The sequence below is a fragment of the Camelus dromedarius genome, chromosome 2 (assembly GCF_036321535.1).
Source record: "Camelus dromedarius isolate mCamDro1 chromosome 2, mCamDro1.pat, whole genome shotgun sequence".
In the NCBI taxonomy this organism is placed as follows: Eukaryota; Metazoa; Chordata; class Mammalia; order Artiodactyla; family Camelidae; genus Camelus; species Camelus dromedarius.
The window spans coordinates 88,001,246-88,025,820 of record NC_087437.1 but is presented as its reverse complement, the minus strand read 5'-3'; the positions used below and the strand labels follow the sequence as shown (position 1 = coordinate 88,025,820).

General features: G+C 34.6%; 1 protein-coding gene and 1 long non-coding RNA gene across 7 annotated transcripts in view; one reads left to right on the top strand and one right to left on the bottom strand.

The window, feature by feature from the left end:
- LOC116154746 (uncharacterized) overlaps positions 1-24,575 on the bottom strand; it is a 57,885-nt gene that overhangs the window by 17,766 nt on the left and 15,544 nt on the right. The window contains exons 3-5 of one of the 5 annotated variants that reach the window (XR_010384804.1): positions 19,978-20,137; positions 14,364-17,940; positions 3,651-4,721 (exon numbers count right to left, since the gene is read on the bottom strand). This is a non-coding gene — a long non-coding RNA (uncharacterized LOC116154746). Of the gene's footprint in view, positions 1-3,650; positions 4,722-14,363; positions 17,941-19,569; positions 20,138-24,575 lie in introns of those variants that run through there. The other 4 variants (XR_010384806.1, XR_004138678.2, XR_010384807.1 and 1 more) reach the window with 4 other exon arrangements.
- ZNF654 (zinc finger protein 654) overlaps positions 1-24,575 on the top strand; it is an 85,807-nt gene that overhangs the window by 50,951 nt on the left and 10,281 nt on the right. For both annotated transcript variants that reach the window (XM_031457509.2, XM_031457503.2), the window contains exons 3-6: positions 3,575-3,656; positions 15,778-15,913; positions 18,641-18,843; positions 19,436-19,575. In XM_031457509.2, the coding sequence (XP_031313369.1) occupies positions 3,575-3,656; positions 15,778-15,913; positions 18,641-18,843; positions 19,436-19,575 (561 nt within the window). The remainder of the gene's footprint in view (positions 1-3,574; positions 3,657-15,777; positions 15,914-18,640; positions 18,844-19,435; positions 19,576-24,575) is intronic.

Here is a 24,575-nt window from a genome sequence, read left to right as displayed (position 1 = left end):
TATGCAAAGTACAGTGCTATGATAGTACAGAAGAATCACCTCTATGTTTGTCTGGAGAGAAGGAAGGGAGTTTTTAGGCTAAGTTCCAAGGTGAAATCTTATAAATAGGTCTTTAGGAAGCAACGGATCCAAAGACCTTTAAGTATAAGAGTTTTAGGGAATATAGAGAAGTTTGCTGCAGTTGGAGAGCATGGAATTTGTGGTAAAAGCTGTGTGTAAGAGTAGTTTGGGATCAGACATTTAAAGGTTCGTATGTTATGATAAGGAATTTGAAATTCCTACTCTACAGTGATCTCAAATACCTAAATAGAATAGGAAGGGAATATAAATAATAAATAAGTCAGGTAGGCAGTGTGCTGGAGAAATGAGGGGTGGATGGAGACTGGCAAATTGGAAAAGAGGTCCATGCCTTGACCAAGGGCAGTAGCTGCTCAGCTTACTTTGCCATGGAGAGATGCAAGCCCTGTGTTACAGGGGTTTCTGTTTTTTAAGAGTTCAGAGAAATCTATATTTAATCTGAAATATCACAGTTTTTAAATATTGGAAACTGACTAAATTATCTTAAACTAATATTTTATCCATATAAAATAAATGTGTCAGCTGAAGTTCTTTGCTTTAGATGGTACAATCTAAACAGCAATTGGTAAAGTCTTTAAGTAGATCATTCTGTGTTTTAGAAAGATCACAATGGCAGCTGGGTTGAACATGGATTTTAGGAAAGTGTGAAATAGCACGACTAGAGATAGATTCTATTAGAAGTTAAGAAATAAGATAGATGTGAATTAATGCTTTGTTAGTAGGGATAAAGATTCCAGAGGTACATTGGTGGGGCTATTTTATATGTACTTACTGATGGTAAAATAAATGCATAATGGTTGATAATGAAAAAGAATTTTCCTTTTCACCCCTGACCTCTAATTTCTGTTTCCTCTATCTAGAGGCAACTGCTTTTACCAGTTTGTTATTTATCCCTCTAGCCGTCTGGTGGTATGCACTGGTGTACATGCACCCTCTACTTACCAATGATAATGTAATGAATAGATTTCTGCATCTTTGCTTAGTATCTTGGAATTTTTTTCCCTTATCTACTCATATAGATGTAATTATATTCTCACTAATATTAATATTTGTATCAAATGTCATTGTATGAGTATATTATAATTAATTTGCCCAGTCCCCTGTAGTAGACATTTAGTATGTTTCCATTCTTTTACTATTACAAGCCACCTGTGGATGCATATATATATATATACACATGTCTTTGAACATGTCTTATTTGGAGGATTAAATACTTATAAGTAGAAATGGTAAGTCAAATGGTATGTGTGCACTTAAGAGTTTTGCTTTACTGTATTTACTGTATTGCCTTTAAAAGAGGTAGTACCACATATCATCCCTTCAACAAGATCACAAAGCCTATTTCTCTATATCAGAGCCATCATGGAATACATCAACATTCTTATTTTTCTAAATATGATAGGAGAGGTGATATGTCATTATAATTTTACTTATTTAACTATAGTAGACAATCTTCTCATATTTGAAAAAATCCACTTGGTATTTCTTTTCTGTGAAGTAGTCTTATCGCCTCCCAGTTTTCTACCAGTTTGTTAACTTTTTTTTAAAAAGTTACTTGTATCAGCTTTTTAATTAAGGAAATCAACAAAGATTCTCAGTGTACCATTTTGCTTTTGACTACTTTTATGTGTTTTTTGTTGACATTTAAAAATTTTCAGTAGTCAAAATTATATCAGTTTATGGAGTATGACTACTATGCTATATTTAGAAGGGTCTTTGTAATAATTGGGTAATACTTAGGTCTTTTATATAATTTTTTAAACTGTATTCTCATAGTTATATTTGCATTTAAAATTTTGTTTTTATTAGTGATTTGTTTTGATTAAAGGCAAAGAATGAAGACAGGAAATGACACGTGTTGACAAGGATGTGGAGAAAAGGAAACCCTTGTACACTTGTACACTATTGGTAGGAATGTAAATTGGTGCAGACGGTATGGAGGTTCCTCAAAAAATTAAAAGTGGAACTGCCATATGATCCAGCAATTCCACTTGAATGTTTACCCAAAGAAAACGAAAACACTATCTTGAAAAGATTTAGGCATCCTGTGTTTATTGCAGCATTATTTACAACAGCTATGATATAGAAACAATGTTAAGTGTCCATCAGTGGATTGATGGATAAGGAAGATGTGGTGTACAGTGGAATATTATTCAGCCATAAAAAGAATGCAGTATTGCCATTTGTGACAACATGGATTAAACTTAGGGGCATTATACTCAGTGAAATAAGTCAGAAAAAGACAAATAGTGAATGATCTTACCTATATGTGGAATCTTAAAAAAAACAAAAAGCAAAAAGCCCCCCAAAATACCAAGGTCATAGATACAGAGAACAGATTGGTGGTTGCCAGAGGTAGGGGATTGGGGTTAGGCAAAATGGGCAAAGTGAGTCAACAAGTACAAACTTCCAGTTATAAAATAAATCATGAGGATGTAAAGCACAGCATGGCTACTATAGTTAATAATACTGTATTGCATATTTGAAAGTTGCTAAGAGAGTAAATCTTAAAAGTTCTTATCACAAGAAGAAAACTGCAACTATGTTTGGTGATGGATGTTAACTAGATTTGTGGTCATTTCACAATATATAAAAATGTTGAATCATTATGTTGTACATCTGAAGCTAATATATTGTTGTATGTCAATTATGCTTCAGAAAAAGGGGGCCAAAAGTGTTTAAAAAGACAATATCAGTATTCCTAGTTGAGTATTTTCTAGAGCAATAAAATTTAAAGATTTTCAGGGATTTGTCATTGTGCTACTTTAGGATTACTAAGTAACATTAAATAATTTTAATAGTTTTTCATGCTCATGATTAGGAAATAAGTCATATTTCTTCCTGTGTGAACTCATGAATTATTAAAGGCACATAAACTACTAGTAACAGTATTTACCAAATAATTTATTTAAAAAGGAGGAACCACAGAGTTTGAGCGGTTTATCATGAGTGTGATAATCAAGGTAAGCCTAGGGGCTGAGGGACCCCTGTGTCATTTATTAGATACAGAATTGGTGATATTGCTATAATGTAAATGTTGGCTGAGAGTTTCATTGTGATTCTATAACTTTCTTATATTTTTGTGTAAATTTTACCCATCCCTTATATTTCTCTGAAAAAATTAGATTTTGAATTTTTTTCTGGGTCCATTGTACTGGGGTGAAGCTGGACTGTGTACCCATTTTGAATCATTTTGACATGGGTAGCCACATTTTGCCACCTGGTATACCACTGCATTATTTTCCCTACTGTGAACATTGATAGGCATAAGTAATGTAATTGTTCATTCTATAGGTGTAGGACTTCAATAAATTTTTTTTTTAATAATTTTACTGAAAACATAACATGAATCCTAAAAGGTCAGTGTAATTTTTCAAAACCAACTATTTTAAAGCTAAATACCTGATAATGTATAGCTGTTATCGCTTGAGAATCATTTTAATTGGAGCAAAAATCAGAGAAGCAATGAAAGTTACCATTCACTTATTCTTTCTAGGAGTTTCTTTGAGTTGCTGCTGTTCTTTGGAAGAGATGAGTTTTATGAAGAGCCCTTAAAGGATATTCTTGGATCATTCCAGGTAAAACAGTTAACTACTGATCATTTTGTCTACATTTAAAACCAGCCTTTATTTTTATTCTTCCCTTAAAAATAGTGTATTGATTATAAGTTTTTATATTTACTAAGGTGGCAATGCTTAAGATACTATTATCTTGGAAGAAAAAGAAAGTTCTTAAAATTAACTGTTGGCTGTATTTCTACACAGATCATAGATAGGATTCTAATTCCACATTTACTAGACTAGAGCTTGCTGCCACCTCCCTTGTAGATTCCCAAGCACGTCCCAGACGTATACTTGCTTTTTATTGCTACAGGCCTTCGTTCCAAAGCCCCATGTAGAACTCAGCTCTAGAAAAAGGACTCTTTTTGCCTAAACTAGAGGCAGGCTGTCTGTTCCATATCACTTTTTCCCTTGGCTGTTTCCTGATTATCTCATCTACTTTCTTAATAACCTTCCCAAGAAAGGAGGCAAGTTTTTTTTGCACGTGCTCTATGAGTGAAGAGTAAATCCAGAAGGAATCTGAAAGATCTAAGACCTCACCTGTAGTTAGAAGAACATTTGATGTTTTTACCATTTAGTTGAGAAGCAATACCTAGAACTGTGGCTCACTATTGTGTCCTTGGCAGTATCTCTTTGCACGTGTCTGGGGTGGAATAAAGGAAGATGTACTTTGAGCTCCCCCTAGGGGCGAAGTTGTTCAGACACCATATCTTGCATTTATTTCTATGGTGCTAACAAGCAAGGCTTATTATGTTAACCCAAGGGTATTGCATTCTACCTTTAGGAAGCAAATCGTTAGAGTAACAGAAAAATTGTGCAGTGCTTTCTCTCACCTAGAATTTTATTTCATGTTTATTGAAAGAGAGCTTTTAGACCGATTTAAAACAGATTTTTATGATTGATCTCTCTGGTACATACATAAAGTAGGAAAACTATAAGCAAACTCAATTGGCTAAGGTATATCTAAAACTTCACATTCAGAATCTGACTCCGGAATCGCTTTTCCACTTCAGTCATCAGTGTCTGTTTCTCTATACCATTTTGTCTTCCGTGGCATCGAAAGTGTTGGTGATGCAGCATTTCCTAAAATAATTTATAAAATAATTAAAAGCCATTGGTACTGGGCTTTTAAAAGCTTAAGCTGACTTTATAATTTCTTTTTAAGTAGTCAGCTTTTGACTCCTGCTTTGGGGGTATTGTTTAATTATCCTACACCTTCTTTATACCATTTGATATCATAACATTGTGAAATTATATCTAATCTGTGAAGGGATGTATCCTTTTTCCTTTTTCTTGTGAACATGGTTTCCATTCAGTTATCAAAATAATTCCTGAAAGGATCTGTGGTTCATAAAAATGTTCATGGTTTTGCACTGTTTTCTATCTCCTCAAATTCTAAAGCTCATCCCTTCTGTTGTTTGTGCTTAATCTCTGCCATTTCTGCTACTTTTTTGCTGCAGTGGCTTCTTCCTATTGTAAATTCTCTTGAGCCTCTAACTCTGCCTCCTTGGAGAGATTTCACCTTTTGTTCCCATTTTAGCTTCACCTGAAAAATTGTCTTCCATTTTCTCACTGAGCTGCTGCTGCTGGTGCTTCCCAGACCTGTGCCCTATGGGACCCAGGAAGGGCCAGCATATAGTCCATCATATATACCCTTCCAGAATCTCATATTTGCTAAGCTTTGTGAATTCTCCAGGCTTTCGACTGACCTCTGATAATCCAATGACAATCCCAGTCTCACCTTTTGAATTTTAAGAATTTTTTTCTGTTAGTGCAAACTCTTATTTCCCAAGTGGTTCATTTCTGTCCATCTTTCATTTAGATTCATACCATCTTAAGACCATGTTCTTTCTCCTCTACCTGAAGTAGGACAAACACAGTGCTGCTCATAACTTTAAAGTACATGAAGATCACCTGGGGATCTTGTTAAAATCCAGGTTATGATTCAGTAGCTCAGAGGTGGGGCCCGAGAGTCTGCATTTCTGACAAGCTCTGAGGTGATGCTGATGGTGCTGGTCCCTGCACTACACTTTGAATCAGCAAGGGACTAACATTCTTTGCTGGATTTAAGTTAATCGTTCCTTCTATTCCCCTGCTCTCTCCCCTTCCATTTTCCAGCTGTGAGTATCCTAGCTCTACCACTCTGTCATCTTGAGCAAGTTATGTAATTTCTGTGTCAGTTTCCTTTTTTGTAAAATGGGGACAGTACTTGTACTTGCTGTTTAGGGTCATCAGCTTGGCATGGTTCTTAGCAAAATGATCAGGCTTAAGGCCTAAGGCAGGCCTATAGCCTGTCTGGTGAAGTGTATGGACTCTGAAGTCATACTATCTGGATTTCTATTTTTCACAGCGAGACCAAAACCTAGCTCTAAGCTTATTCTGTTCTTCCATGAATTTTGGATGTCCTAAAACTTGAGCTGTTCCAGTCGAAGTTATTAATTCTCCTTATCTATTGACTGTAATTTTTCCTCTGCTTTATTCCAAGAGGAAACTTTACTCTTAGAGCCAGGTGTTCCATCTGCAGATGGTCCGTGACATGTGATGGTTCAGCTTACGGTTTTTCAACATTTTGATGGTGTGAAAGCATACCATTCAGTGGAAACTGTACTTCGAACTTTGAATTTTCATCTTTTCCCAGGCTAGTAACGTGCTGTATGACACTATCTCGTGATACTGGGCAGCGGCAGCTCTCAGTCAGCCATGCCATCACCAGAGGAAACGACTGATACATTTAAAACCATTTTGAACCCAGGCAACCATTCTGTTTCTCACTTTCAGTATAATATTTAATAAGTTACATGAGATATTTAACATTTTATTGTAAAATAGGCTTTGTGGTAGATAATTTTGTCCAGCTGTAGGCTAATGTAAGTGTTCTGAGCATATTTAAGGTAGGCTAGGCTGTGATGTTTGGGAGGTTAGATGTATTAAATGCATTTCAACTTAATGATATTTTCAACTTACAATGGTTAACTGGGATTCGACCCCATTGTAAGCTGAGGAAGATATGTGCTGGCTTCTAAAAGCTTTCTTCCTGGCACTTGGCTTTCAATAATTTTTCTTTACCTCAATACAAGAAGATGATACATTTCTTATATGATGTGCCTACTTCATTATTTTTAATCTCCAGAATCCATTAATTTGATTAGATATTTTAGAGTCCCAGTGAAATGACAAAAATAATATAACATTTGGAAAAAATTTCTTATGAATGTTGGAAACTAGAATGAAGACTTTTATCAAGTGCTTACAGATGGAGGGATGGGCCAAACAATAATTGATCAACTGAATGTGATTAAATAGGGAAATGAGAGAGAGAGAAAGAGAGACCTGCCATTGCTATCCAGAAGTACTCCCCGCCCTCCACCAGCTTATAACAACAGGGGCTGGAGGAAATAGCAGATAGTGGGGCACCTGGTGTGGCCAATCTCACCCTTGTTGGTGCTTCTTGAAAATGCACTATGTGTGCAGCAGAAGTGACAGAACAGGAATGGTGATGTGACTGTTACACTTACATTAAAAATGGGATGTATGGCTCTGCATGAGAGCATTCCTTCCATTCAGGGAATGATGATGTGATCCAAACTAACTGCAGCCTGCCCTGATACCCAGAGGTAAGAAAGTTTTGTATAAAGAGCTGTGATTATCTCCTACGAGGTTGCTTCCTCATAACTTACTACCTCATAGGCCATTAATGTGACAAATTAAACTGACAAAATTTTACCTTCTCTGTTTGGGCTTGAAGGATTTGACAGATACCTATTTACCCATTAGTAAAACAGTTCTCTGTTCTGAATACTCTAGGTAAAGATGAATAAAGAGAATAATACTAGTTACCACCAGTTACATGGTAAGATAAGGCAGTTTTTAAGAAACAAAGGATCAGTTATGTCTTGCTATGGTTGAGTCTTGGGTATCTTCTGTGAAACTGGAAGTGTAATTGTAAAGAAGGGACAACCTCGAAGAATATATGGAAGTAAAATATTATATGGAAATGAAACTATTAAAAGTGTAGTGAAGGTGATTAACAGCAGGTTAGCGCCAGGAAAAACCAAGTCAGTGAAGGAAACAATTTCTAAAAATTAATTTTCAATTCATAGTTACATGCAGCCATATCTCATTATGGTCTTCAATTGTCAGGATAAAGAAGAGTTCCGATAGATGTCAGAATCATGTAGAACAAACAGTATTCCCATAAAGGAAAAAATAAAATCAGGCTTGCAGTGAACTTCTCCACTGTACAAACACCATAATAAATTATGTCTGGAGTTTTTCAAGGGAAAAAATATTATTTAATAATACAGCTGCCAAGCCCTATAGTTTATGAGAGAGGGCAACAGAAATAAATAGTCTAAATATTTGGAAAGCAAACCAGCTACGTAACTTTTATCAGGAAAACAAATAAAGAAGTATGCCAGCGGATGTAGAAATGATCAAAACAAAGAATTTACTAATAGAGTTGTTACAGAATAAAAGAAATAGGACTGACCTATAGAAACAAGTAAAAATTAGTACACTATTGTTAATATGGTAATTTTGAAAATTTTGGTAATATAAGAAATGATTCTGGAGAAAGAAAATACAAGTTTTAAATAAAAGCACAAATAGTCAGGAACTAAATTCTCAGATTATGGTATTGATTGGATCGAGATAAAGAAGATAGGGAGGAATCAAGTACATTTGAGGGTACCAAAGCTGAAGTACCCACCTAGAGCAATGCCATTCACTAAGTGGGTGTTGATTACAGAGGGAAGGGAAGAATATAGAAAGAAGATAAATTCTACTCTAGACATAGAGTTTTAAATATCTTTGGAATATTTAGATACTGATGCCCGATGATGTTTAGATTCATGGGTCTATATTTTTATCTTCCTCGTTTGTTTTGTTTTTAAACAAGAACATATATTACTTTTATAAAGAAGAGCAAAACATAATTAAAAGTAAAAGAAGCAGCCACAAGAGAGTTTAGTTATGCCCACCCTGTTTCACTGGGGCAAATGTTGATCTCCCCTAATAAGTTAGAGTTTATATTCATTGTCATCATAAAACCAGCACATTTCCCATATTTTATTCTTTTAGCTAATATAAATAAATTTAGAACTATTAACATTCCACTAAAACCTTCTTAAAACCTGGATCATGTGCCCTCTCTAGACTACTTGTTATTCGGCAAAGTCCTAATCTTGGTAATCAAATCCACTTGATCAAAACCACCTTTGTAGTGCTGGTTAAAAGGCTTTTATAGAGTACAACCCTATCAGCTTAAGAGCAAGACATTTTGTGAGCAGTAGTCATAGGCATTTCTACCTGATGTCTAGCTGTGTCTTTTTTTTTTAAATCCCATTTAGAGATGTATCATCCTTGATAACTATAAAAAATAAGAAACAGTGAGGCAGAATGTCTAAAATGGTTTACCTCATGGTCCATTGGTTACCACTGTGTACAGTAAGATGAGGGAGACATGAATAAATGTATTCATAGGATGAAGCCATCAGTGTTTACTTGTGGATTCTACTTTGACATTGTGTAGAAAAAAGAGAAACTGAAATATGCTTAATTGTGTGAAAAGTGTAAAGGAAAAGATTTTACTATCTATGAAAGAAACATTTGACAAGTGTGCCACATATTTAGCCCTGGGAGTAAAAGGAATTCATGTTAAAATTAAGTTTCAGATTTTGAAATCATTTTGTAAAGGTCATATTCCTTAGATAAATCTGGTGTTGAAATGGATAAAGCTTTGATATATTTCCACTGGCATTTATCTTTTTGAAATTGTTAGTCCAGATTAATAACTCTTGTATATCACTACCTCAGAAATATTTTTACTTTCTCTGTATACTTTTTTAAATAATCTGTTTGAGTAAGAAACACTTTACTTCAGTTCATTTGTTGAAGTTCTATAATCACTTTGAAGAGATAAAAGACCCAGAGTTATTTCAAGCATAAGATATATAATAAATAAACTTGAGATAGTTAAGCTCAAGGGACCAAGAGCAAACTTCCAAAAGATAAGGATGTCAACTCAATAAATTGCATCTCTCAGGAAAAGCTAGTATACCCAGACACATGGAGGGGCAGTCATCTCAAAGAGTTGTACATTGATAGTTACTCACACCATAGTACCTAACCATAAGTGAAGATCTTCTATTCTGAGCAATCTTGTGTTGTCAGGAGCAGACATATGTTAAACGCCTTTAAAATCAATGACAGGATTTACTTTGCAGCTAGTTCTGAAAGCACATCAGGATCACTGAGGCATTCATTATTCACTGAAAGGTGATTCTGTAGAGTGTCCTAATACATAATAATTAGAGGTATCAGCATATTAGTGCTTGAAGTAGTTTATATTTCTCCAGGTAAAATATTAGCACATTGAAAATTTTGCTATATAGAACTGTAGGGAGCATTAAGTCCAACCTAATTTTTTAATAAATGATGAAACAAAGGACCAGAGAGACTCAGTCAGTCATCTATTCAGTAGTAGTTACTGGAAGTCACATCACTTGCTCCGTTTGCAGCATAGCCCATAGTGTGACCTGTTCTCTCGCTGCTGAATCAGATTTTGTATTTATTTCTCTGCATAGGAACCCGTGTTCAAATACATCTTTCATACACCTTAATTCTGCTTCATAGTCTGTCTTACAGGTTAGAACTATAACAAAAGTGCTTCTCTGTTGGCTATATTATTTCATTACTAATTTTAAAATACTGATGGTAGGGTGTGCTTTCACTAGCATGGCAGCCACCAAGTCATTTTGAAATCTGATTGTGCTCTCAGTTGATGATTTCACTGTTTTTATGATTGGCTTCCCCTTCAGAAAAAAACTGCTAACTTAAGTAACATTTACATTGTTACCTAAAATTTTCTTAAATATATGAAAATGTAATCAGGCTTTTTAAACAGGGAATAATTACTCATATTTAAGTGTTCATTTTTTCAAAAGCCCTGAAAGAGGTATCTTAAATAGTTCACTAAGTACATGATTCTAGTTATTTTTTAAAAATCATATACATGTAATTTATAGGCATTAATATATTTTTATAATTTTGAAAATGGGAATCACCTTAAAAATTGTTTAATCAATAATCCCTTATTTTATAGATCAAAAAATTAAGCTTCAGTGGAGTTGAGGTTTATAGAAGCAGAACAAGGGCCTAAATCTTACTCTCAACCCAGCGTTCTTTCCAGCATTCCTTCATCTATTATATGAAATGATACAACCATGTGTTTGCAGTAGTGTATATGTGAAAAGAACAGGTTAAAAGAAGTGTTTTTATTTATACTACTATCTTAAATGCTGTATGACCTTAACATTTTAAAACCTTTTCAAGACTGCCTTATTGCAGGGGGTGGGGGGAGAACTTTAGTGTGCTTATCTGAGTGATAGATGAAGGCCTAGACTGAGTGTAAGTTGTAGAAATGGCAAGGAAGCAGCAGATCAGATGTTAAAGAAAACTGACATAACATTAGGATCAGTAGAAGAAGATGAGTTTTATATTTGATTCCAAACATAAATATAAAAACAAACAATACCTAAAACTAGGAATCCCCATGCCCATGATATCATACCCATCCAGATTTTTTTTTAAGTTTGAGCGCATATCCACAATATAGGTATATTTGTTATTTATGTACATGTACTAATATTATATATAATATAAAACATAAAAATATATTTTAAAAGGGTAAAAGTAAAGTATTTTAACCCTATAAGACTTTAATGACACTAATATGACAATGTGCTTTATTTTTGAAAAGTTTTAACAGTTAGTCATACAGTAAGTCTGATTTGTAAGTTGTTTACTTTGATACTTGGTTTTGTCATAGGTGAAAAAGATACCTTTGGTAGATCCAAATAGAAAATTTTTATTTTCTTAATTTTGATACTCAGTTTTAAATGCCTTCCACCAAATTTACAGTTCTGTTGCAATTTGACCACTAAATTCCTATGGTTTCTGAAATCAATCATTGTTTTCTTGAATACTAAACATTTTTTACTAAATAAATTGAAAACTCATTAAAATGTTCCAGATGGATTTTTTTTTTAAGCAGAAAATTCTAGTTTAAGTTTTTCTATAGCATATACAAGCACTGTAGGTGACATCAATTTTTGGCAACAACAATCATGTAAAGATGCAAATATGTCCAAACATCCACTTTAAACAATTTTCTCCTTAAGAACTTTCTTTTGAAAAGCAGTGACTTTTTCATTGTTACGATACTCTCTTTATATGGGCAAACTCAGAATGTTTAACTTTTCAAAAACATCAGGTAAATACTCCTTAGGAACTTAACCACAGAAAGGAAGAGCAAATTTTGGAGAACTGTCTTTTTGTAAAAAACTGCATAACATCTTCAAATTTTACCACTTTTGAAGTGCTTTGCTGTAAGATAATGAAAGTTTAATAATAAAAGATATCAGGATCATTCTCATTTCAAAGTATCATGAAGATTTTATTGTATTTTAAAGGCTTTGTTTTTATAAAATTAACTAAATCAAATGCCTTTTATAATTTTGCTTTGATTTGCTGCAGTAGCTTATGAATTTGACATGTGGTATTTTATAATTTTATTCTGGAATCTACATTTCATTCAAAATAAGACAGATATTGAATAGTGCTTCTACTTACACAGATTTCTGTAAAGCTCTATTTTGATTTAAAAAGTTATTTATTATTGAGAATATGTCTTCTCTGGTATACTTTTCCTTTTCTGACTCTGATTGAAAAAGCTTTTAACTACGTAGGAAGTAAGATGTCAACGCTTAATAATGCAAGGCCTTTTCTTCTATGTGATAAGTACCGGAAGAATGGAGTGGTACAGATTTTCAGTACTGAAGGAGAAAGAATTATGGATTGAGGTACCTAGTGAAGGCTTCTCTGTGGAAAGATAGTTAGGAAAGGATTTAGTTAGGTTTATAGGAAGTTGGAGGAGAAAGACTTACAGAAGACAAGGCATAGGCAAGAAAGTACAAAGTAAGTTTGGAAGACATGGAAGAGACCAGGCTAGAGGAAAGGAATCATGATGTGCGGTAATAGATGAGTGAGTAGGTAGGTAAGTCCATACAGATGAAGTTGAGGCATTAAGAACTTTTTATCCTATGATGAGCGAAAGAATTCAGATCAAGTGTGTACAATGGTCAGAACACTGACCTGCAGCTTCACAGACATGTTGTAGTGGCCAACTCTAGAGTGGCAGCATGTTCGGGGAAGAAAAATCTTCTGGTACTAAATGGATTCTGAAGGAAGAGTTGGGGAGTTAAGCTTTCTCTCTACCTTTGGCAAAGACACAAGATTGAATGGAAGTTTCTTAGGGAATTATATTTAGCTCAGTGCAGTGGGTAAATAAAGGGTTAGGTTAATATACAGGTCCACGATTTTAATTAAACATTCTAAAAAATACAGTATGAATTATATTCTAGAAAAGATAAATTGTAAATTCTGTAGTGCTTTGAGTGCTTCCTTTTCCACTTTGGAGGTTATTAAATTAAGTATTATCCAAAAAAGCCACCATACTGTTTAAGGAGGAAGGAGCCAAAAGATACTTACAAACTTATTTGTTTTCTTTTATCCTGTGTCTTTTTAAGTAGACCAAAATGAAATCTTTATTTCATCTCTATTTCCCCATAGAAGTGGTCTCCAAAATATGATGTACTTGACTCAAGTATGCATACAAAAAACAAAACTTTAATTTATAATTTTTATCCTAGAAAAATGAATTTAAGCTAATTTACTAATTTTTAATAGAAGGATTAATAAGAGTAAAAGTATAAAATTTATAGTATAAACATTTATGAAAATGCACCCAAAATGTAGGAGGCAAAAAAGTATGCCTGAGTTGACCTTGGGTTGGAGATTGTTAAATATACAGAGTATCAGGGTTTTTCTCTAAAAATTTTGATTCAGTAGATTTGGATTGGGGCCGGGGAATCTGTCTTTTAACAAGACCTCCAAATGTTTCTTATTTTCAGCCAAGTTAAAGAAATTAGCAATAGATCACATCTTGATTCAGGCCCAAGTCCCGTTCTAGGTCCTGCAGCGCTCATGGCTGTATGACTGGTGCCTCACCTTCTTTAACGCAGCTGGAAGATAGGTTGTCCCAGGGCTCAGCGGAGTTAAAGCCTCATCAGTGATTCAGGGGGTGACATCCAGCTCACCTTATTTCTTGTGCTTTGATTGGACCGTAAGCCAGCTTATAGGAGTTTAATTTTATGGGCAGCAATATGTGTATCTAGAGTAATTGAGGAATTTGTTTACCTTGAGGTTTAAAATGGATGATTGTTTTTAACCATGAAGCTGTTGCCACAGATCATTACTATGTTCCATGTGTTAAAAAATCATGGCTTATCAATAACTTTATCTTATTTTTATGAATGCTGTAACATACTGACACATGAAAATGTAGGAGTTAATTGTATGCTAAGGCAATTGGATGTCCTAAAATAAAATATTTACTCAGAATCTTAAAAAATACTAGAAAAAATAAGCTAACATTTATTAGGTGCTTATTATGCCAGGCACTGTCCCAAGCACTTTTCAGTATTGTGTATTATTTAATCCTTACAACAATCCTATGAAGTAGGTGTTTTTAGTATCCATTTTGCAGGAGTTAACTGAAGGAGCAGAGAGGTTAAGTAACTTGCCCATTGTTTATAGGGTTTTTGTTTGCTTGGTTGGTTATTTTAATTTGGGAATGTGCTAAAATAACTTTTAGAAGATACTTACTTTCATGTTTTCATTTAATGATCCTTTGACTTCTTTGAATAATTCTTTATCTTGAAACTTGATTTCTTCTACTGCCCTGTTCTCTTATAAAACAAAACCTTTGTGTATTTTAACAATGAATGAAAGTGGCATATAGATATCACTTTGGAACATTCAAATGATAGAAGAACATGACAGTTTAATAAAAGCAAGTGTTTATTGCTACTTTGAATATGTAGCCTAATGATTCATCTGCTAAGTGAAATTTGTAAATATATATTGTTTTATCTTGAAGCTTCGCTTTATAACTGTTACTAAGCTTTTCACGTCTTTGGGATTTTTTGAGCACAGAAAAATTCTTGACAGTTGTTTGTGTTTTAATTGATGTGCAGTTTATTCCAGTTTTTAACAATGCTAATTTCAATATCCAGATTTTTCTTAAGGCCTTAAATAAGCTCAGTTTATGCATTAAAAAAAAATCTGTCCATACCTTCACTAGGCCTTCAGTTAATCTTTTTAAATTATCAAATTAAATTCCCTGAAACATTTTAAAAAACACCTAACAAAGTATATAATGAATCAAAAAAGCATAATCATATGATTAAATCTTGTAAATCTAATTCTAAAATATATAAACCAAGTTCTCCTAAATATTAAACATTGTTTACAGACTGCATGTTACATAATTCATATTTTAATCACAAGTCTTAAGATAACACATTCTCTAAAAACATTTCAAATATCTTTTAAAAAATACCCCCAAATGCAAAGACAAATTATCAGTTAATGCCCAATTTATCAGTAATATTTTTACCTTAAACCTAATGCAGAGTCTTCATATTATAGGCTGGATGCATTCCTTCAACCTGTCATTTCTCATCCCAAGACTATAAATCTACTTACATAACAAGTGGAATAGAATTTCCATCTTCCAGCCTTCTGCCATATCTGAGATTCTACATTTGGGATTAGGGGAGGGGATTTGTACTACCTGTCAGCCAGAGTCTGCATTGGGCAGGAACCTCTCTATCCCCTTCTTAGAATTGTCAGGCTCTTGCCTGCCACTGTTGATGGAAACGTCACGAGCCCTCACATAAATTTAACTGAATATACACGTCTTATATTTTTGCAACCTGGTTCTTTTCCTTCTAGAAATGATGCATCCCTTACACTTTTCCCTTAGGTTACACTTCATCCCTATTATAATGGGATTTTCTAAGTCCAGTTATGTACAAACTGTGTAACCTTTGGCATTTAAGCCTATTTGTATATGAATGGGGTTTTGATACCCTACTTAGGTTAATACAGCAACCCTTTCTCTTTTATAATTTAACAGCTGCCTCATTGACCATCAGTCATTTTATTGACAATGATGATCAAGTTTAGTCTTTAACCCCTTTAAATTCACAAAGCCAAAATGATTTTTCTCTCCTAGGAATGCCAGAATCACCTCCGCAGATATGGAAATGTGAATCTGGAACTGGTGACTCGAATCATTAGAGATGGTGGCCCATGGGAAGATCCAGTGTTGCAAGCTGTTCTAAAAGCCCAGCCAGCATCTCAGGAGATAGGTACTTCAGGAGACTCAAAATCCAAACCAACATTTGTGAGAAGCAAACACAATTTCATATTCTAACTAGAGCAGTAGTAGTGATTCTTCTTTATTTTATAATATTGAAGAAGAGGAATGTATTTTCACATGAAGTGTGTTTAATTTGTTATACTAACCTGGCCCAAGAGTGACTTTTGACACAAGACTAGGTACAGTTATTTTTAGTAATTTCCCATTTATTCTAATGGGAATTCAGAGTGTTAATACATTTACTATCCAGATACTACTTATTTATAGAGTTTGTTTTTGTCACTTCGGCTATATTTTTAAAATATCTGTTTAAGAAAGAACACTTTAAAAAAAAAAAAACAAAAACCCTGCTTAAGTACATGGAATCTCCCTTCTACAGGAAGCTCTGTGAAGGATGGAACTCCTTCACTTTTTGGTTTAATATACATCACTGTATATCCTGCATCTGGCCTGGTGCCTGGTACAGAGTAGGTGCTCAGTATAAGTGTTTGTTGAATGAACAACCACATGATGAATGCAAAGTGAATGAATGACTAGTTAGATGAATAACTAAATTTCAATTCCAAATACTCAAGAGCAGTATTTCCCAAACTTCATTCATTAATAGAAGTTAAATTTTGTCTCATACCCTTACCACCTGTGTACTTTTTTTTGACATCACTTCCTCTCCAACATAGACTCACAGTGGTTCCTGTGAGCCAGAATTTCCTTCTGAGGCAGGAATCTCGGTTGACTACTTCTAGCTAATTATTTTAAAGAAACATTTGCCATATTATTCCCGAGCTTCAGAACATTTGGGGTCACCAAAACTTAGAATGTAAGTTCAGCAGCAGTGAATAAGCACAAAAGTGTGGACACACTTGAGAGCATGGAGAGGGTCTATGGCATGCAATTGTAACGTGGCCAGAGCGAAAAGACAAAACCTCTCGGCTCTGGATCCATTCAGAAATTGGTCTGGTGAGAAAGACATCTTGCCCCACTGATTATCCTAAATAGTTTAGAATCTTTCCATTTGTCCCAGGTAAAGGGATGGGGATGGGTTTTGAGTAGAAATGAGTGGAGAAGGAGCTGTGATTCTAGGGCTTAAGAGCCAGCTGACCCCAGATACAAGTACAGAAGACTAGAACAGAGATGTGAGAGAAGATGAAAAAAAAATAGTTAAGACCAGGAGAAGTAGTGCAAAGTGGTGAGATGAGATAGGAGGTAGGACAAGACTAGAAGGAAAGGGCTAAGGTACAGGTGGCAGCGCTATAGTGGTATATACACAAAGGATGCAACGGAGACTAGCACTTGATGTCACGGTCTCAGAAAGCAGTAAGAAAACTCAAGATGGAGGTAGTTGATTGGAGGAGAAAGAGTTGAATTATTGAGGAAAAGTATGGACCATCAAATTATAGGGAAGATGAGGGTGACAGCCTGCAGGAATCTCTGAGGAAACTGGGGAATGTGGCCAGAGGGGAAAGGAGCTAGGCAAAGACAGATTTATAGGGAGTAAGAACAGAGGAGAAGTTTGGGCTTTTAGAGTAGTAGCTCTTAGGCTTCTCTGAGTCAGAGCTACAACAAACCTGTTGTTGGTTAATGAGGGCTGATGGCCTCAATATATACAGTTTACACTATATCTAGTCCTTTCATACATATTCCTCTTGTACTGACAGTAGCTGGCATACCTCACTCTGGGAAAAGCTGCTCTAGAACCTCATTAATATGGATGACTCTCCTCTAGTTGGTGATCATTAGGGTAAAGATCAGTTTGAAGTTTATCTTTGCATTAATTATACAAATCAGTGTCTGCTTATCACATACTGTAAACAGAACTGCAAGGCAAATGTTGAAGCCCAAATAAAACATTATTCATAGGCATTTCAGAAGCTGCTGATTAAACATATATAACTAATTAAAACATTTTTGGATTTGAAATCATAAAGTATGGGTTCCCGTTCCTGCTCTGCCACTTACTTAATTAATTCTTTGTCCTTGGGCAAGTCATTTGACCTCTCTGAGACTCAGTTTTGTGATCTGTAAAACAAATATTTAAACCTGTCATGAGGTTGTTGTTAGGTCTAAATGAACTTATGTAGATAAAGGCGTTTATACATTTTAAAATTGTGTAAAAGCAGGTATTAATTAGTAATTATCCTTGGTGATACATGAGTGTATATTAATAAGCAGTCCTACTTGACACTACTTCTAGCTTAATTTTTTGTTGGAAGGTAATAAAATATATTTCTTTTATGAGTGAATTTTTTCATTAATTGAGATTACATTTCTCTATAAGTAATCTGAATTAATGTGGTTTTAATGACAAATTAGGATTTAGCCTTTTAATCTTATAGTAATGAAAATATTGGGCAGTAAGAAGATAAAATACATAATCTTAGACTAGAAAGAAATTCCAGACCCCATGTCAGTTGAAACATATTTTAATGTATTAGTGAACAGAAAAAAAGAATATTTCATGCTTTTTTTTTTTTTTTTTGCTTTTTAGACTCAGAGTCAGCAGATATTTCTTGAGCATAATTTTGGTGTTGCTCTTACTTCCATTTTTCTAATCATTTAACTGAGTAATCTTTTTACAAATAAACTCCTACTAAGGAAAATGCTGTTAGATTAAATGACTAATTTTAATTAGATACTATGTTAGTGCTAAAGTTTCAAAGAACAAAGTTTTAGACAACCTTTTCTTGAGAGTAATAAGTCTGTTTTCTTTTTAATATAGTGAACAAATATTTAAGTTCTGAAAATCCACTATTCTTTGAACTACGTGCCAGATACCTAATTGCTTGTGAACGCATACCTGAAGCAATGGCTCTTATTAAATGTTGTATAAATCATCCAGAAATCAGTAAAGACTTGTACTTCCATCAAGCACTCTTCACATGTCTGTTTATGTCACCTGTAGAAGATCAGCTATTTCGGGAGGTATTGTTTGAGATTACTTTTGTCTATTACCATTTGGATCTTACCAAGAAAAAAAAAAATGTAGCCCATTCTTGTTAAATTCCTTTTTATAGTAATACCAAAGGTTTTAAGATTACATTATCTAGATGTGTCCCATTTGGCACCATTCTTTAAGCTCATATTGAGTCTGATATTAACAAATGGTTTTGAAATTAAATCTTTTAATAAGCATTATTCATGTTGAACAAGCTTCTGGTGTGACAGAGAAGAAGTTAAATAAAAACTAAGAAGCATTTTGGTTTTGCTTCTTAAGTAGTAAGAAATTAAATGCTTATGTTATTTTGTGTTTTTTTTTAAATGAAAGAATCTTTTCCTAATATGGACCCTATGTACCTACAAGTTGTGGACATTAATGAGATTAAAAGTAGTCACTGTAAACTGTAGGTGCTATATATAGTGAAACTATGAAATCAGGAAAAAATTTCTGTACAATTCATCATTGTCTTTGTAGAGATGTAGAAATCTAATTCCTTCTGAATGTTTAGACATTTTTTGCAACTATCTTTCTAGATATTTTAAATGATATGAACTGATTTTTCTTTTCCTCTTATAGCATTTACTGAAAACTGATTGTAAGAGTGGAATTGATATCATCTGTAACACTGAAAAAGAAGGCAAGACTATGTTAGCCTTGCAACTCTGTGAATCCTTTCTTATTCCACAGCTCCAGAATGGGGATATGTACTGTATCTGGTAAGTGTTCCTAATATAGAAATTGAAATGGTGAGATGGGGAACAGAAGGAGAATTGGTTAGCAGAGTTTGTACTTTATATTTTTTAAAAGTTATGTGAGAATGTTTAGTCACTTTTTTTTCTCCTTTATTGTGCAAGAAATAGTAGTATGTTGTAAGACCTAAGGATTGAAAAAGACAATGATCATGTACCAATAATCAGTGGTGTTAATGTTTAAGGAATGTGTTAAAATGAAGCAGCGATGTTTTAAATTAAATTTAGTGTTACTTAAAAATTTTTTTTAAAAGTTATTTTTCTGAGCAGTTTTTGGTTTACAACAAAATCAACAGGTGGTATAGACATTTCCCATATACCTCCTGTCCCCACAAATGCATAGCTTCCCCCATTATCAAGATCACTTACCAGCTGGATGTGAAGGTGATCTGGCTGCGACATCTGTCACCTTGTTGATCGCCAGGGTTGATTCACCTGATCTGGCAGGTGAGGCAGGTGTCCCCTTCTTCCCTCTCTGCTCCATGTGCGTCCCTCCCGAAGCTGTTCTCAGTCGAAAAGGACAAGCATCCTGAATAGAGGAGGACTGTTCTTCTCAGTCAAGGCTATACGAGTAGCTGCGATCCCCTGCTAGAACCTCCAAACAAGCTCTTGGGATCACTCACCGGTTGTACATTTTTATTTTTTTTTATCAAGGATGAACCTACATTGATACATCTTAGTCACCCAAAGTCCACAGTTTACCCTAGGGTTCACTCTTGGTGTTAATTATTCTATTTGGACAAATATATAAGGACATATATCCATCATTATATCATACAGAGTATTTTCATTGTCTAAAAATCCTCTGTGCCCTGCCAGTTCACCTTTCCCTTCAACTCCTGCCCCCACTTCTAGAAACCACTGATTTTTTTTTAACTATCTCCATAGTTTTGCCTTTTCCAGAATACCATATAGTTGCAATCATACAGTATTTAGCTGTTTCAGATTGGCTTCTTTCACTTAGTAATATGCACTTAAGGTTTCTCCATGTCTTTTCAGTTTGATAGCTCATTTCTTTAGTGCTGAGTAATAGTCCATTCTCTCAATGTACCAGTTTATTTATCCATTCACCTACTAAAGGACATCTTGGTTGTTGCCAGGTTTTGGCAATTATGAATAAAGCTGCTATAAACATCTGTGTGCAGGATTTTGTGTGGACATAAGTTTTCAACTCCTTTGGGTAAATACCAAGGAGCACGATTGCTGGAACATACGGTAAGATTATGTTTAGTTTTGTAAGAAACTGCCAAACTGTCTTCCAAAGTGCCTATACCAATTTTCATTTCCACCAGCAATGTATGAGAGTTCCTGTTGCTCCATACCCTCACCAGCATTTTTTGTGTTCAGTGTTCCAGATTTTGGCCATTCTAATAGGTGTGTAGTGGTATCTCGTTTTAATTTGCATTTCCCTGATGACATATGATGTGGAACATCTTTTCATATGCTTATTTCCTATCTGTATATCTTTTTCGGTGAGGTGTCTGTTAAGGTCTTTGACCCGTTTTCTAATTGGGTTGCTTATTTGGTTGTTTTCTTATTGTTGAGTTTTAAGAGATCTTTGTATATTGTGGATAACAGCCCTTTATCAGATGTGTTTTTTACAAATATTTTCTCCCAGTCTGTGGCTTGTCTTTTAATTCTCTTGATACTGTCTTTCACAGATAAGTTTTTAATCTTAATGAAGTCCAGCTTATTGCTGTTTTCCAGCTTATCAGCTATTTTTCTCATGGGTCATATCTTTGGTGTTATATCTACAAAAGCATCACCCATACCCAAGGTCATCTAGGTATTCTCCTATGTTATTTTCTAGGAGTTTTATAGTTTCGTATTTTCTGTTTAAGCCATGATCCATTTTGAATTAATTTTTATGAAAGGTGTAAGGTTAGTACCATTTCTTGAAAAGAGTATCTTCACTCCATTGTATTGCCTTTGTTCCTTTGTCAAAGAACAGTTGACTATATTTATGGGTCTATTTCTAGGCTCTCTGTTCCTTCTATTGATTTGTTTGTCTGTTCTTTCACCAGTACAACACTGTCTTCATTATGTTGGCTTTAAGAGTCCATTAAGTCTTGAGGTCAGGTAGCATCAGTCCCCCAACTTTATTCTTCTTCAGTATTGTATTGGCTGTTCTGGGTCTTTTGTCTGTTCATATAAACTAGAATAAGCTTGTTGATATCCATAAAATAACCTGCCGGGATTTAGATTGGGACTGAATCTGTAGATCAAGTTGTTAAGAACTCATAACTTGATAATATTGAGTATTCCTATCCATAAACATGGACTGTCTCTCCATTTATTTAGTTCTCTGATTACATTCATCAGAGTTTTGTGGTTTTCCTCATATATATCTTATACACATTTTCTTCAATTTATACCTAAGTTTTTCATTTTTGGTGTGCTAATGTAAAAGGTATTATATGACTTAATTTTTCTAAACATTTTTAAAACCACTTAAAAGTTACTAGCATCTAGTTTATCCAGCAGTCATGTAATTTAGAAAGTGATTTGAGAGTAATTTTAGTACAAATCCTTCAAGTGCTTTTAGATGAAATCATGAAAAATAATTAGAAAAGTTTCTAACAACTTCTGCCTTCCCTACCCCAGTGTACACACACACACACACCCCTACTACTCCACATGTCATTAATTCTTAAGAGAAAACTAGATTTCATTTGCCTAACATCATATGAAATAATATGGGCTATAAATATTTTTTTAAATAAATGCTTTCAAATTTTAAATTCTTAAATACTTTAAACCCCCTCTCCCAGTCATTGTTTTAAGATAAACTTATTTAATATACTGTAGACTTTGTATACAGAGTAAAGTCTTCAGATTCAGAGAGTCAAATAGCTAATTAATAGCAAACCAGAAAGCAGAGGGTCTAGAAACTAGAGGACTTATCTTCTACAGGACTATACTTTTAGATTATACTAACTTTTATTCAGAAGTCTTCCATGTAATTTGGAATTTCAAATAGGAAGGGATCAAGAGGTGGTAGTAAGACATACGCTTTTAAATAGTTTTCAGAGTATTATTTCTTGATATGTTGTTCTGAAACAGGATATAGCCATGACTGTTAAAGTGCATCTTTTCCTATGGTGATAGGAATGTTCAGCCTTGGGTATATTAAACTATTTACAGGACACCTTTAGTCTTTTCATTTTAACATACTCATAAGTAAACTGGAATCAAGTGTAAACAAACAAAAAAACCCCAGGAGAACATTTTTATTTCCTTCTTCTCTTGGCTAACCAGTTTCTACTCTTTAGGGAAGAACTTTAAAAATAGAACAGTGCCTATCTTTCCTGCTCCTGGCCGCAGTCACTTTCTAAGAATAGAAGTTGGGTGTGTGACTCCCAGTTGCCTAACTGGAAAGGAATCTTTAGCCTGCTTCTCTGTCCTTCCTTGTGAGTGGGCTGACTTCTGACCACCTGCCCTCTTATTATTCTTACTTTTATATTGCTGGGGTCCTTTTTTTTTGCTTCTAAAATTTGATTTTCAGTGTTACTTGAAGAACAGGATTTTTTCCAGCTTACAAGGTCTGTGTTATCTGTTTCATCTTGGTCTCAGCTTACTCTTTGTCTCCCCTCTCTGATGACAAAACCTGATCCATAGACCAGTTCTGCTCTGTATCAAGCAGGTGAAGCAAACTACTAATCCATTTCTCTCACCATTAATGATCATAGTAATATTATAATCATAGCTGTTTATATTTTCTGAGTGCTTCATTTATTCCAGCAATCTTATGGGGTAGATAATATTATGCCCAAGCCATTCAGCTAGTAAATAATGAAGCCAGAGTCAAACCCGGGCAGCCTGACTCACAGCCTCTGCTGTTAAACATTACTTACTGTAAATGGGTATAGTATGAAAAATAACCTGTGCAGTAAGAGTGGCTGCAGACCTTGCTATAGGCTTCCTACAACTGAATAACTTGATGGCTGTATTGGCAGTTAACTACCTGGGAAATGTGCTGGTATAGCGAAATCAGTGCTGTGTTTTTTTTAAAGGACCCTCTGAAAAGAAAATGTAAGTTTCATTAAGCTTTCCCTTTGGTCTTCTCAATGAAGACCATCAGTGAATGATTCATTAAATACTGGTATGTATCAGACATTTCACACCTAGGTGTTTTCACTTACCTCAGTTATTTTTATGTGTAAGAAAAGTGTGGATAAAAGATAAAAGCCACACAGCTAGTAACAAAATGAAGTTGGGATTTATACTAGTCAGTTTGCAAGTGATAACATCCCATGTCTAACTAGTTTAGGGAAAAGGCAGTATTTATTGAATGGATACTAGGGTGTGACATGAGCCCAAAAATGTAGTCCTCAAAGATAACTGCAACTAGGGACACTGAAATTGCTGGGGGTTTTCAAAAGCTTCTCTGTTCAGCCAGTTGGCTTCAGTCTTCCCTGTTGCAGACCAGAAGGAATGCCAACAGTCCCCCCAGCTTCATAGTTGAGAGTTGAGAACGTTCCAGGGATTCTTACTGACTTAATTGGGGTCAGTTTCCCAACCCTGAATTAATATTTTAAGGAGAGTGAGGAGGGTCACATAGGAGACATGGCTACTGAGGTTCCAACTCTGTATTACGCCTATTCTTAGAAAACGGTGGTTCACTGTGAGCTGGGTAGTGCCATGCCAGTTGGTATGTAATGCCCTATTGAGGTGCAGGTCTCTCTTATTCCCAATCTGCTGTTCTTGCCACTACCTCCATATACAATGTGTCATTGAGAAGATTTACAACTTATTAATAGGTGGGGAAACAGGACTTATAAAACAAAGAAGTATATGAAAGGCGTGGAATTAATAAGAGAGATTAGATCTGTTCTGAAGTAGTTATCACTTTAGTTTGGGGCATTTGTAAAGGTTTTAATGAAGAAGAGGCACTTAATGTGGACTTTGAAAGATAAGCTCATATTAGATATAGAGGTATATTTTCCAAGTAGAACAATCAAGAAAAC